Genomic DNA, 14,781 nt, shown 5'->3' with positions numbered 1-14,781 from the left:
AATGGCACATATATGAAATTATATATTTGTCAGAACTCACAAAACTATACAGCACAATATAACCCTAATATGAATATTTTATTAACTAATATTTTAGTTAATAATAATGTATTAATACTTGTCCATCAATTTTAACAAATGCACCATACTAATGCAAGATGTTTATATTAGGGGGAGTTGATAGAGGGGAGAGAAAGGATATATGGGAGATCTACTCAATCTTTGCTGTAAACCTAAAACTACTCTAAAAATAAAGTCTATGAAAGTCTATTAATAAAAATAAAGGCACCTTTAAGTCTGAAAACAGTTTATTAAAATGATCCTTCAGATAAATAATGTTTTTTTAGTATCGAGGAGGAGAATGAATAAAATTAATGTTATATATGATTATAAAGATAAACACTTCAGAAACGAAAAAGCCCATTTCTTTGCAGCATTATTAATGTTGGTGAAGGAGACATTATGCCCCAATTATTTTTTAAGATGACCATTCTCAGAGATTTTTTATATCATGGTGCTTAAGCTTCTGGACCCTGACTGCCTAGCTTTGAAACTCAACTGTGAAATTTCCTGCTGCCTAACCTCGGTCAAGTGACTTATCCTCTTTGATTGTGTTTCATTATTTGTAAAATGAGAATAATAGCACATAACTTAGAGAGTTGATGTGTAGAGTGCTTCCACCTGGAACATGGTAAATTCTCAAAAAATGTTAACTATCAATTCTACCAATCAAATTATTAAACTAAAATTTTATTTATCAACAGCTTTACCATAAGAAAATCCTAGTTATGATTCCCTCTTATGGAATGTGCTCTAGTGCTAACAACAGAGAATCAAAAGACTATATCATTAAAGTTATATGATGATTAGAGTGATGTCATAAAAATGGCGGCGTGAGAAGAGCCTCTTGAAATCTCCCTTGGAATTTACAACACATTGAACAACTATAACTCCACAAAGGACTCCCTGCACAGCAGACAGGCAAGACTAAGAGGCTCACTACTGAAATCACCTAAATGTGGGCAAATTGTGCGAGTGGGGGAGGAGGAAAAGGAGAAGTGCTGAGACGGGGCTGTGCAGCGCAGGACGCAGACCTAGCTCAATGCTCCGATCTCGCTGCTTCCCGGAACTACCACAGCTGCAGGAGAGGGAAGAACTCGGACTGCTGGGGCTCCATTTATGGCCCACAGGGCTGAGGGGACAGCATATAACACGGTTGAACCCAACGCTTACGGCAGAGACCTCGGAGAAAAGACTGAGGGAAGAAGGCTGAAAACGGTGGTTTAAGACATCACTGCCGAGCAGAGAATGGAAGCCCTAGGCACTGAGCCTAGCCACCCCCTCCCTATCTTCCCAGAGCTCGACCCGCCCCCACCTGCCCAGTAGCAGTGTCAGATCAAAATAACAGAATATTTGCAGTTCTGAGAACTGTGGTCCCCAGACACAGATTCACAGCCCAACTAGTTCCAGCATAGAGGAGGGAGCCATGGATGCAGGACTGGCTGTGGTGGTCGTCGTCGCCATTGTTCTGGGCCACCTCTCACAACCCACTCTACCCTTGTCCCCACCTATCTGGGTGAATACCTGCAGGAGTAAACAGAACTGATGAAACACACGATCTCTGAATCTGGTGCAGGAAGAGCTTTGGAACTTCAAAAGCTCTCTGTATCCCCACACAGACTCGGTGTCCTATGACCCAGGTGAACTGTTCATAAAGGAGAAGCCCACCTTCCAGGGAATTCCCCCATTGTGTGAGAAGCTGGAATAGTGCAGAGAAAACATAACACTACAATGTGAGAAACAATAAAAGGCTACAGTCAGAGAGAAAATAAAACATTCTACCAACATTTACTGGAAAACAAAAGAAAGACCTCTTCCTATCAACCTGTTGCAGAACCCACTCCTGTAGATGTCTAGGAAGAGAAATAATAAATCATTAATTGCCATGAATAACCATGGTAACAAGACAGCTCAGATAGAAAATGAGAAATCTACAGAAAACGAACTTAAAGATATGGAAATATGTGACTTAAATGACAGAGAATTCAAGATTGCAGTTCTGAAAAAAAATTTCAACGAGATGCAAGAAAACACAGACAAGCAGTTTAACGAACTCAGAAACACAATCAAAGAACAAAATGAACATTTTACCACAGAGATTGAAATTTTAGAAAAGAACCAAATAGAATTTCTGCAGATTAGGAACTCAATAGAAGAAATGAAGACTGAAATAGCCAGCTTAGGTAGTAGAGTTGACCAGATGGAGGAAAGAATCAGTGACATCGAAGATAGAAACCTGGAAATGACAGGGATGGAAGAAGAAAGAGACTTGAGACTTAAAAGAAATGAAAGAACTCTACAAGAAATTTCTGACTCCATCCGAAAGAGCAATATAAGAATAATGGGCATATCAGAAGAAGAAGACAGAGAGAAGGGAACAGAGAATATATTCAAACAAATAGTAGATGAGAACTTCCCAAACTTATGGAAAGAACTGAATCCTTGAATCCAAGAAGCAAATAGAACACCTAGTTACTTCAACCCCAACACCTTCTCCAAGTCACATTGTATTGAAGCTGTCAAAAATCAACAACAAAGAAAGAATCCTGAAGGCAGCCAGGGAAAATAAGACAGTAACCTACAAAGGAAAGCCCATTTGAATATCATCAGATTTTTCAGCAGAAACTTTACAAGCCAGGAGGGAATGGAACCAAATATTCAAACTATTGAAAGAGAGAAATTATAGGCCAAGAATATATACCTAGCAAAGATATCCTTTAGATATGAAGGAGGAATAAAGACCTTTACAGACATACAGAAGCTGAGGGAATTTTCTAACACACGACCTGCACTACAAAAAATACTAAAGGAGGCTATTCGACCACCATCAATAGGGACAATTTGTGGCAACCAAAACATAAAAACAGGGAGAATAAAGGCCTGAACCGGAATATGGGAATGGAGAAAGTACGTATGCTGAAGAAAAAGGAATACTCTAAATATCAAACTTCCTTTTATATAAACTTAATGGTAACTGCTCAAAAAAAATCCAGAGCTGAAATATATACTGTAATAAAAGAAGAAACAGAGGGAAAAATCATGGAATACCACCACACAGAAATAATAGACAACAACAACAAAAAAAGCAAAGAAACAATGGAAACACAGTCTTACCAGAAAACTAAAGATAGAATGACAGGAAATCCTCACATATCAATAATCACCCTAAATGTAAATGGACTGAACTCACCAATAAAAAGGCACAGAGTAGCAGATTGGATAAAAAAACTAAACCCAACCATATGCTGTCTCCAAGAGACACATCTCAGCTACAAGGACAAACATAGACTCAAACTAAAAGGGTGGAAATTGACACTCCAAGCAAATGGTATCCAGAGAAAATCAGATATATTCATAATGATATCAGATGAAACAGACTTCAGGGTGAAAAGGGTAACAAGAGACAAAGATTTCATAATGGTAAAGGGGACTATGTAACAAGAAGACATAACAGTCATCAATATTTATGCCCCCAATCAGGGAGCACCGAAATATACCAAGCAACTACTAACAGAACTAACAGAATTAAAGGGAGAAATTGACCAAAACACAATTATACTATCGGGCCTAACTACATCATTGACAGCTAAGGATAGATCATCCAAACAGAAAATAAATAAAGAAATAGCAGCCCTAAATGACACATTAGATGAAATGGACATAATTGACATTTATAGAGCACTTCATCCTACAACATCAGACTATACATTTTTTTCTAGTGTACATGGAACATTCTCAAGGATCGACCATACATTGAGACATAAAATCAGCCTCAGGAAATTTAAGAAGATTGACATCATACCAAGCATATTCTCTGATCACAAGGCTTTGAACTTGAATATCAACTGCAAAAAGAAAGCAGGAAAAAACACAAATACATGGAGATTAAACAACATACTTTTAAAGAATGACTGGGTCAAAGAAGAAATTAGAGGAGAGATCAAAAGATACATAGAAACAAATGACAATGAAAATACATCCTACCAAAATTTTTGGGATGCAGCGAAAGCAGTTTTAAGAGGGAAATTTATATCATTACAGGCCTATCTCAAGAAACAAGAAAAATCCCAAATAAATAACCTCATGTTACACCTTAAAGAACTAGAAAAAGAAGAACAAATGAAACCCAAGGTCAGCAGAAGAAAGGAAATAACAAAAATCAGAGCAGAACTAAATAAAACAGAGAACAAAAAGACAATAGAAAAAAATAATGTGACAAAGTTCTTTAAAAACATTAACAAAATTGACAAACCCTTGGCTAGACTGACTAAGATAAAAAGAGAAAAGACACTAATAAATAAAATCAGAAATGAAAGAGGGGAAGTTATCACAGATGCCACAGAAATACAAAGGATCATCCAAGAATACTATGAAGGACTATGTGCCACCAAATTCAATAACCTAGACGAAATGGATAACTTCTTAAAAACATACAGCCTTCCTAGGCTGAACCATGAAGAATTGGAAAATCTAAATAGACCGATCACCAGTAACGAAATTGAGTCAGTCATCCAAAACCTTCCCAAAAGCAAAAGTCCGGGACCAGATGGCTTCTACCAAACCTTCAAAGAGAATCTAATACCAGTTCTGCTCAAACTCTTCCAAAAAACTGAAGAAGAGACAGTTCTCCCTAACTCATTTTATGAGGCCAACATTTCTCTGATACCAAAACCTGGTAAAGATAACACAAAAAAGAGAACTACAGACCAATATATCTCTGATGAATACAGATGCAAAAATCTGAAACAAAATTCTAGCAAATTGAATGCAACAATGCATTAAAAAGATTATTCATCACGACCAAGTGGGGTTCATCCCCGGGGCACAAGGATAGTTCAACATCCGCAAATCCATCAATGTGATACATCACATAAACAAAATAAAGGACAAAAATCACATGATTATATCAATTGATGCAGAAAAAGCATTTGACAAGATACAACATCCATTTATGATTAAAACACTTAATAAAATAGGTATAGAAGGAAAATACATTAACATAATAAAGGCCATATATGACCCTCAGCTAATCTCATAATTAATGGTGAAAAACTGAAGTCCTTTGCTCTACGTTCAGGAACACGACAGGGCTGTCCCCTATCACCTCTGCTTTTCAACATAGTGTTGGAAGTCCTCGCCAGCGCAATCAGGCAAGAGAAAGAAATAAAAGGCATCCAAATTGGGAATGAAGAAGTTAGATTATCACTCTTTGCAGATGACATGATGCTATATATAGAAAACCCTAAAGACTCCACCAAAAAGCTATTAGAAACAATCAACGAATACAGTAAATTATCCGGCTACAAAATCAACGTACAAAAGTCCATTGCATTCCTATATACTAACAATGAAATATCAGAAAAAGAAATAAATAAAAAAAATTCCTTTTGCAATTGCAGCAAAAAGAATAAAATACCTAGGAATAAACTTAACCAAGGATGTGAAAGACCTATATGCTGAAAACTATAAGACATTTTTAAAAGAAATTGAAGAAGACACAAAGAAGTGAAAAAGCATTCCATGCTCATGGATTGGAAGAATCAACATAGTTAAAATGGCCATATTACCCAAAGCAATATACAGATTTAATGCAATCCCCATCGAAATCCCAATGGCATGTTTTAAAGAAACAGACCAAAAAGCATCAGATTTGTTTGGAACCACACAAGACCCCGAATAGCCAAAGCAGTCTTAAGAAAAAAGAACAATGCTGGAGGTATCACACTCCCTGACTTTAGCTTGTACTACAGGGCAACAATAATCAAAACAGTACGGTATTGGCAGAAAAACAGACACGTAGACCAATGGAATCGAATTGAGAACCCAGAAATAAACCCACATAAATATGGACAGACAATTTTTGACAAAGAAGCAAAAAACATACAATGGAGAAAAGACAGCCTCTTCAATAAATGGTGCTGGCAGAATTGGAAAGCCACATGCAAAAGAATGAAACTGGACTGCTATCTGTCACCATGTACCAAAATTAATTCAAAATGGATCAAAGACTTAAGCATAAGACCTGACACAATAAACTGCATAGAAGAAAACATAGGTACTAAACTTATGGACCTTGGGTTCAAAGAGCATTTTATGAACTTGACTCCAAAGGCAATGGAAGTAAAAGCTAAAATAAATGAATGGGACTATATCAAACTTAAAAGCTTCTGCACAGCAAAAGAAACCATCTGCAAAATAAGGAGGGAACCCACTGAATGGGAGAAGATTTTTGCAAACAGTGCCTCTGATAAGGGGTAATATCCAAAATATACAAGGAACTCATACAACTCAATAAGAAAAAAGCTAAGAACCCAGTTAAAAAATGGGCAGAGAACCTGAAGAGACATTTCTCCAAAGAGGATACAGAAATGGCAAATAGACAGATGAAAAAAGGCTCAACATCACTAATTATTAGAGAAATGCAAATAAAACCCACAATGAGCTATCACCTCACCCCAGTTAAAATGGCTATCATCAACAAAACAAGTAGTAACAAGTGTTGGAGAGGCTGTGGAGAAAAAGGAACCCTCATACACTGTTGGTGGGAATGCAGACCGGTGCAGCCGCTATGGAAGGCAGTGTGGAGGTTCCTCAAAAAATTAAGAATAGACTTACCATATGACTCAGCAATCTCTCTCCTGGGTATCTACCCAAAAAATCTGAAAATATTTATACATAAAGACACGCGTGCTCCAATGTTCATTGCAGCTTTATTTACGATGGCCAAGACATGGAAACAACCAAAATGTCCTTTGATAGAAGAATGGATAAAGAAGCTGTGGTATATATACACAATGGAATACTATTCAGCGGTAAGAAAAGATGAAATAGGACCATTTGTGACAACATGGATGGATCTTGAGATTATAATGCTAAGCGAAATATGTCAGACAGAAAATGTCAAGAACCATATGACTTCACTGATATGTGATATATAAACCAAAAACAACAAAAGAACAAGACAAACAAATGAGAAACAAAAACTCATAGACAGACAATAGTTTAGTGGTTACCAGAGGGTAAGTGGGGAGGGGGTGGTAGATGAGGGTAAAGGGGTCAAATATATGGTGATGGAAGGAGAGCTGACTCTGGGTGGTAAACACACAATGTGATTTATAGGTGATGTAATACAGAATTGTACACCTGAAATCTTTGTAACTTTACTAACTTTTGTCACCCCAATAAACTTTAATTGAAAAAAACAAAAGGTTATATGATGATTATATCTTCCTAAAAATAATACTCTATTATGTGTATTATCAATCTTGTTACTCAAAGTTTAATATTATAAGTCAATACACATTTCTTATTATTGATTATACTATATAAACTTACAGTTAAAAAAAGATGTTTTTAAAATTTTTCCTATTAATATTTCTACCTTACTCGTTTAGAGAAACATATTTATCAGACTACCACCTGGCTCACTAACGGTGTCAAGCTTAGACCATTTTAATAACCAGAGTAGGGCACAGTACTACCCCAGTTAAAGTACCATGTGAGTTCATCTCTCTCGGCTGCATTCTGGCCTCCTCAGACTTCTTGTTCTGTGACCTATAGTTGGCTGTGGCTTTTTGGTTTTCCCCTATAACCTTTGTGTCCTTGGCTTAAATACAAAGGCTTACCTTATTCCCAGACTCCTCCTAAGTGACAAATGCTTTTGCCTCATTCTCAGTATTTTTCTTTGCCCATCTTGGTATTTTTGGCTTCCATACCTCCATGAATGGAATTTCTTAATCCAACTCAAATACAAAAAAACTAAATTCTTAATAGGTATAAACAACTTCCTGGGAACTTCTTAATTTTTAGTAAAACTCTAGCCTATTAGCTCTTTGCTGCCCTCTCGTGGGCACAGTTAGGGGCTCTTGACCACTTCAATCAGATTGGTATCAAGAGGTAGAACAAAGTGTTTTACATTCTAAGCTCCAAAGAGCATAAACTGAAAATGAAATTATAATTAAGTACTGAAACTCATACTGTCTTTTAACTTGAGTACTACACCAACTATCAATTTAAGGAAAACAACTGTTTAAGTTTTTATGGCCTACAAACAATGCTACTACTTTTAAACTGTCCTAATTGCTATAATAATATTCAATGATGAAGTTTGACATTTTACTTCTTAAGGATGAAAGGAAGCTATATATTTTTTCACATAGCGGGGTGCCAAAAAAATGTATGCAAGTGGACACTTTGGTCAATGTTGCTCAAGCAGTAGTTCGCCATAATCAGAAGTGTCTGGATGCTGATGGTAACCACTTTGAGCACCTCTTGTAATTGCAGAAATCAAACGTGACTTGTATTCATCTTCTGTTCTCGGTATATATTGAGTATTACAATTTTAATAGTTTTTTCCTTTCTTAAAATGTGTACACGTTTTTTTGGCACCCTCTGAAAATCTATCCAGAAAAAGGAAAGTGCTCACCCCTGCAGACAGCCCAAGCACCTTCATCACATTTCTCACCACTGGTCCTCAATTCAAAATAATTATATTCTTCAAGGCTAAGAAGACCATTTCCATCTAAGTCAATTACATCAAATATATCTGATAGAGTTGACCTAAAATTACAAAAATAACAGATTATTTGTCTCCAAGGCAACTAGACGAAGAAGGTTTCTATGAAGATAACTTGCAAACGGAAGTAATGTCAAGGCATTGAACAGTTTTCATGAACCATAAAGTAAATGTATGTAATGTATGTAATCCAAATGTAATCCAAATATTTTTTACTCAGTCAAGTATTACATGAGATAAAGAAGCTGCTAAAGCAACCATAGTATATCTCAACACATAGTTGGACCTTAATGAAGAGTGGTTCCCGTCTTTTCTCCTTTCTCCAATCTACTAACTTCTTTCTCTCCACCAGATTTTCTTGTGTATATCTAGGGCATGGGAGAACTACTTAAGTGCTTGGATTTCATGTCTGACAGTTATCTAAGTCAATAGTGCAACTAGCGAGACCCATTTGTAAGGTAGTGCCTACTGGAGGAGAAATCGGTAGATATATGACTAAAGTTGACTTGCTAAATGTGTAGAACCCAGAAATGAATGGCAATCCCAGACCTGTGAATGGAAGGTCACTTTCAGATACCTAATGAAAGAGCTGAATTATTTAATTGGAATCTTGAGATGGAGTGGCGGCTGGCCAAGAGAAAGGATTGAAGACAAGGTTATTAGAATATATATCCAGTCTTGATTTTATAGTTCTAACCTTAAAAAAACAGAACTTACCTAAATTCCTTTGTAAGAAATAATTCCCCTGCTTCATCTCTATACACAAGCTGGGCTTCTTCTGTTATTGGTTTTATTTCTTTCCTCAGCCTACAACCAGTTGTGGAAGGAATTAACCAATAAATTCCAGGTCCTAGTTCACCAGTCCATCCAGAAACCTTTTCTCAAAAGAATTAAGCAAACAAACAAACAAAACTACTGAGCTTAATGACTTTTTTTCAATTACAGTTGAGCTTAATGACTTTTAATCTTCCTTCTGAAAGGGAAGCATTAGAAATAATTTTTTAAATCAATATTCACCAGTTCTATTATGTTTCTATCAATCTTTCACAGGCTTCAAAATCTTTTTTCAATGCTAACCTTAGTACAAGACCATTAGATGTAGTTCTCTATCTATTTTTTTTAAGTGCCCAAAACTCTAACAAATAAGAAGTTATATAATTTCTAAATCTTCCCCAATAATCTCCGAAAATGTTTGTGTTGCAAATATCTTCAACAGGAAGCAAAGACATAGATCTTAGAATATTTTTTTCAGGTTATGATTCCCTAATTTGATTCAAATATAAAAATATGATTTTAAAATCAGATTTCAATGACACAAAATAAAAGAGTTCACCATTTGTATAAATTAGCCATGTTTGTAAGAATCCATTTATGGATTTGAAAAAAGGACAGGAATTTTACTATTACTTACGTAATATGGACTATAAAACAAGATGGCAGAATCCCAAATAAATCTACCTTATACAAAATTCTTTTCCATAACAGGATATTTATAATGAGTGCCAGGACATTTGTATAGGACATTTATTCTCCTGTTCTATAAAAGAAAGCAAAATGGTACCTTTCTGCGGACCTTCTAGGTACTTTCTAAAGCCCAATGCTTCCTATAAAACCTAAGGGTTGTCTTTGTAAAATATATTAAATCTAAGCATTTTCTAGTCATGTATAATAGCTAAGCAAACAGCTATTTGCCCTTCATCAAAGAATAGCCGTAGCAATTTCTGTGTGGTATTGTGTCCAAAAACTTTCAAAACCCAGGTATATTTTAGGTCATCCTGGGTACTCATATACAAAATAAAGTTGCTCATCTGAATTCTGGGTTCAGTCCTATTTCTGCCCTCAGAAATCAGAGGAACCATATCCTCTTAAAGTAACTATGTGCTATTTTGATATAAGAAGCAATCCAATAAAACTGAGGGTTATTTTGAAGACTAAAGATTGACCAAACCCATCCTTTGGAAGCATAATTTTTTAGATTGGCCAGTTGTAGACTGATACCCAGGAATGAAAAGTCGTTTTTGCAGCTTCCTAATATATGTTATCCCTTGAACCTCCCTTATCTCCACATATGACAAGGGAAAGACTTTCACGGGCACAAAACTCTTCTTAAAGAAAATAATTGAGAAACTAAAACTAAAAATAAAAAAATCCTTTGTAAATATGACATACTACAGATAACCAGAAGTCTATATAGTACAGAAGTAAATAGAAACTCATTCAAACTTTATTACAGGCTTACTATGTACTAAGATTTTTACACATGCAATCTCATAAGAAAGTAATTTTATCCAAAACAAAATGGGAAAAGATATTGTTTTCGACAATGCTTTATCTTGAACTTAACTTTGTAGTCAGCTCTGAAGAAGAGTTGAGTCAAAACATTAAGTTCTGTCATTTTATTTGTTTCTTGCCTATAACTATTCTTGTCTGTTAGGAAGCCTACAATAAAGACTTTTATATAACATTCCATCAGGGAAATGTTTGTCTGTCGTTGGACCTATATAAAGATTAAATATGATATTGCAGTAAGCCCTTGAATAGTATTATTCCTGTTATTGTGTAGCAGATGTATTTTGTAGTCCTCATAAAATAAATAGCCACATTTATGTATCTGCTTCATATATTTGGCCTCTGAGTAAATACGTAATTAGAAAAGATCAGAGCAACCCCATGGACAACACATAAAATCATTCCAAAGCGTTTCTTCAGATCAATCTATTTTTGAACGCTGTGAGTCATGCCTGAGGATAGTAATCTTGAAGTTTTTCTTTTTTGCAGTAGTAGTATAAGTAAGACAAACACCTAAAGCAACTTTTCCAAAGTCCTGAGCTGCTTGTAGTTAGAGGGAAAAAGTCCACTGGCATCAACCATTTTTTCCTGAGTACAACAAAAAATGTTCACATGTGAGGGATCAGGGCATTTGGAGAAGAAGAGAGTAAAGTACAATGTCACACAACTTACAAGTTAAGAAACTAAGACTGCCAATCAATCCTCAATTCTTAAAACTTAGAAAACAAGAGAAGTCCTTCACAATTAATAAAACATACATAATATGCCTAGTTTTTAAGTATTGTATATACCTTAACTGCAAAGGGAGATGAAAAAGTTAACAAAAAATAAAATATAGGAAAACGATTATTTTCCCCAAACTTGAGTTCATAGTATATTTTTAAATTAGACATTAGAAAACAAATATATATACTTCTCTATTTCGTAGTTCAGTAAAACACAGGAGCTGTAGATTTGCTTGACTCTCATTTTCCTTAAGAATATACAAGGCAGTATCAACTGATAACCACGGGGATGGTTTTCCTAGAAACAAAAAACCCAAAATCTTAAAATAAGCCATCACTACTTACTCTTTCCTATCTAAAAAAGAAGTTAGTGGTTTCTTCACCCTTTGGATTTTTTTTTTTTAAGAAATACACATACTATTTTTATATGTAAACATCATAGCATTTGCAATAAGGTACGTACTTATATACAGTCACCTTGTTAGAAACATTCTCTATATACACACTTTCTAAAAATTGTTAACTTTTCTTCAACTCATCAGAGAGCTGAAGTTGCAGGGCAAACAAGTAGCCTGAAATCCAAGGGAAAACAAAACCTTTTACGAAGAGATGGAACACCAGCACTGGCTTACGTGTGGAGGCGCAGCAGGGAGGTGATGTCCGACACCACCTGTGTGCCGACAACTCCAAAATTGTCTCACCAGCTAGAGCCTTTCCTTTGAATATTAGACCCACATCACCAACCGCCTATTTGACATTGCCACTTGGATTTCTATGTCTAAAACTGACTTTTCCCCGTATCTTTAAAAAACAAAAACAAAAAATTGTCCATCTATACTCAACCTCAGTTAATAGTAACTCATTCCTTTCGGTTGCTAAAGCCAAAAATCTTGGAATCATCTTTAACTTTTTTCTTCTCTCACATATCACAACTAATCCTCAGGAAATCCTATGTTGCGACCTTCAGTTTTTATCCAGAATCTCTTCTTATCCTCTCTCTATTCCAATTCAAAGGATTGTCAGTCCCCTTCTGGAATTCTGCAATAGTGTCCTAGCTGGTCTCCTTCCTTTCTCCTGGGCGCCCTTCCGTCTACTTTCAATACAGCAACCAGACTGCTCTGGTTAAAATTATGTCTCTCCTCAAAATCTTCTCATGGAGTCGAGAGTTTGAAAAAAGTTGCTTCCACCCTAACAATAAGAAAGTGCATAAACTACAAAATCATAACTTTTCTTGAACCCATCAGAGCTGAGGTCACAGGGCAACCAAGTATCCTGAAATCCATGGAAAGACAGACCCTTCCAAAGAGAGATGAGATGCAAGCACTGGCTTATCTGTGGTAAATCACAGGAGGACAAGATGTGAGGCGCCATCCAAGTGGAAAAAGAAGACAGAGGGCAGGTAAATATTTGAATAAAGGTAGAAAGTTTTCTAAAAATAACTAAAGACAACAAGCCATATTTCCAAGAAGCTCAGAGAGGTCCAAGCAGGATAAAACCCAAAAAACAAAACAAATAGTATTAACAAAAAAATAACACATAAACACATAGTCAAACTGTTGAAAATCAAAGGTAGAACCTTGATGGCAGCCATGGGAAATCCTCGTAAGGGTGCCTCATTTCTCTCAGAGGAAAAGCCCAAGTCTTCATTATGGTTAAAACAAACAAACAACAAACAACTCTGCCTGACTTTGTCCTTAATCCTCTGTCTTCATCGACTACTCTCTCTTTACTTCATTCTAGCCGCTCTAGCACTCTAACCGCCTTGCTGTTTAACACCTGGCACACTCTCATCTCCTTCACTCTTCACCCTTCCACCCCCCTACATCCACAAAGCTCAATCCTCTGTCTTCTGCAGAAAACAGTCAAAATGTCTGTCTCTGTCTGTATCCACAGCCCTTTGCTATGTGACTCTGCAGCTCCTCCATAAAGCGGTCAAGTCTCTTTCTTCACCTTATACGTTTGGACTTCTCTTGTGACTTGCTGTGAACAACGAAATGTAACAGACGTAACGTGCCAGCTCTGAGCCCAGGCCCAGGAGGCCCTCTGGTGCTTCTGCTTTCTCACTCAGATCCCTGTTACACCATGAGAACATATCCCCGCTAATTTACTAGAGGAGAAGAGAGTATATCTAGCAAAGTCAAGACGTCCCAGCTGAGACCCCAGACAGAGTAGAGAGCCCAGCCAAACTCAGTGAAGCCAGGCTCCAGCTGACTTGTCGCTGACTGCAGATACATGGGTGAGCCCAACAAAGAAAAATCAAGCCCATTTGAGGCCACGAGAACTGTCCAGCAGGCCAGTTCATGAGCCAATAAATGTTTGTTTTAAGCCACTGAGTATGGGGTAGCTTGTTATGTAACAACTGATAATTGATACACCTCTTTCAAAGTCTTTGCTCAAATGCCAATTGCTTAATCAACCACACACTAACCATTCCATTTCAGTGGCAACACTTACTCCCTCAGCAGTCACAATGCCCCTTTCCATCTATGTTTTTCCCATAGCATTAACCACCTGCTAACATACCATGTAATTTACTGTCTATCATGTTTATTATTTATTGTTTATTTCTCCTACTAGAATGTAAATTCATAAGGGTAGTGATTTTTGTCTCTTTTATACTCTGATGTATCCTAAGCACCTACAATGACAGTATATAAGGACCTCAATAAATATTTGATAAATGGTCATCTTTTTTGTAAAAATACAGAGACTACATTGAATTTGCAGACCTATCTTGATACCTTTATCTGAAAAACGGCTATTGTTATTTGAAAGTATCAACTACCAAATGTTGTAAGTATCCTACAAGACATACAGTGAAAACTTTCAGAATCTCTACTTTAGGAGGAAAATAACTGGGAATGGGGAAGAAACCTCTAGTAAGGAAATGTTTATATGTAAACATAATAAAATAAAGATTAATATTTAAAACAGTCAACATTAAAAGGATATTTAGGAAAAGCACTCTTATAGACATTTTTTATTAATTAAAAATTACTGAATAACAATTTTAGATACTAGGAAATCATTAATTTTCATCTAGCATTTGTGTACAAAAAAGAATATTACCATGAATGCAAAGATTCTTAGTGAGAATTGTCTAAGTCATATGACATAGGACTTGAAGGTATTCAAAAATACTTGCAGTTCATATTGTCTTAAATTATGTTCCTATAGAACTTCTCTTAAATA

The 14,781-nt window shown here is 36.0% G+C and overlaps 1 protein-coding gene across 2 annotated transcripts in view; it reads right to left on the bottom strand.

The window, feature by feature from the left end:
• The window catches only part of EFCAB7 (EF-hand calcium binding domain 7), a 50,539-nt gene that overhangs the window by 17,834 nt on the left and 17,924 nt on the right, over positions 1-14,781 (bottom strand). For both annotated transcript variants that reach the window (XM_019731483.2, XM_019731490.2), the window contains 3 exons: positions 11,778-11,887; positions 9,293-9,450; positions 8,486-8,619 (listed from right to left, as the gene is read on the bottom strand). In XM_019731483.2, the coding sequence (XP_019587042.1) occupies positions 8,486-8,619; positions 9,293-9,450; positions 11,778-11,887 (402 nt within the window). The remainder of the gene's footprint in view (positions 1-8,485; positions 8,620-9,292; positions 9,451-11,777; positions 11,888-14,781) is intronic.

This window comes from Rhinolophus sinicus, linkage group LG06 (genome assembly GCF_036562045.2).
Source record: "Rhinolophus sinicus isolate RSC01 linkage group LG06, ASM3656204v1, whole genome shotgun sequence".
Lineage (NCBI taxonomy): Eukaryota > Metazoa > Chordata > Mammalia > Chiroptera > Rhinolophidae > Rhinolophus > Rhinolophus sinicus.
The sequence above is the reverse complement of the archived record's forward strand: the minus strand, read 5'-3'. Positions and strand labels throughout refer to the sequence as shown.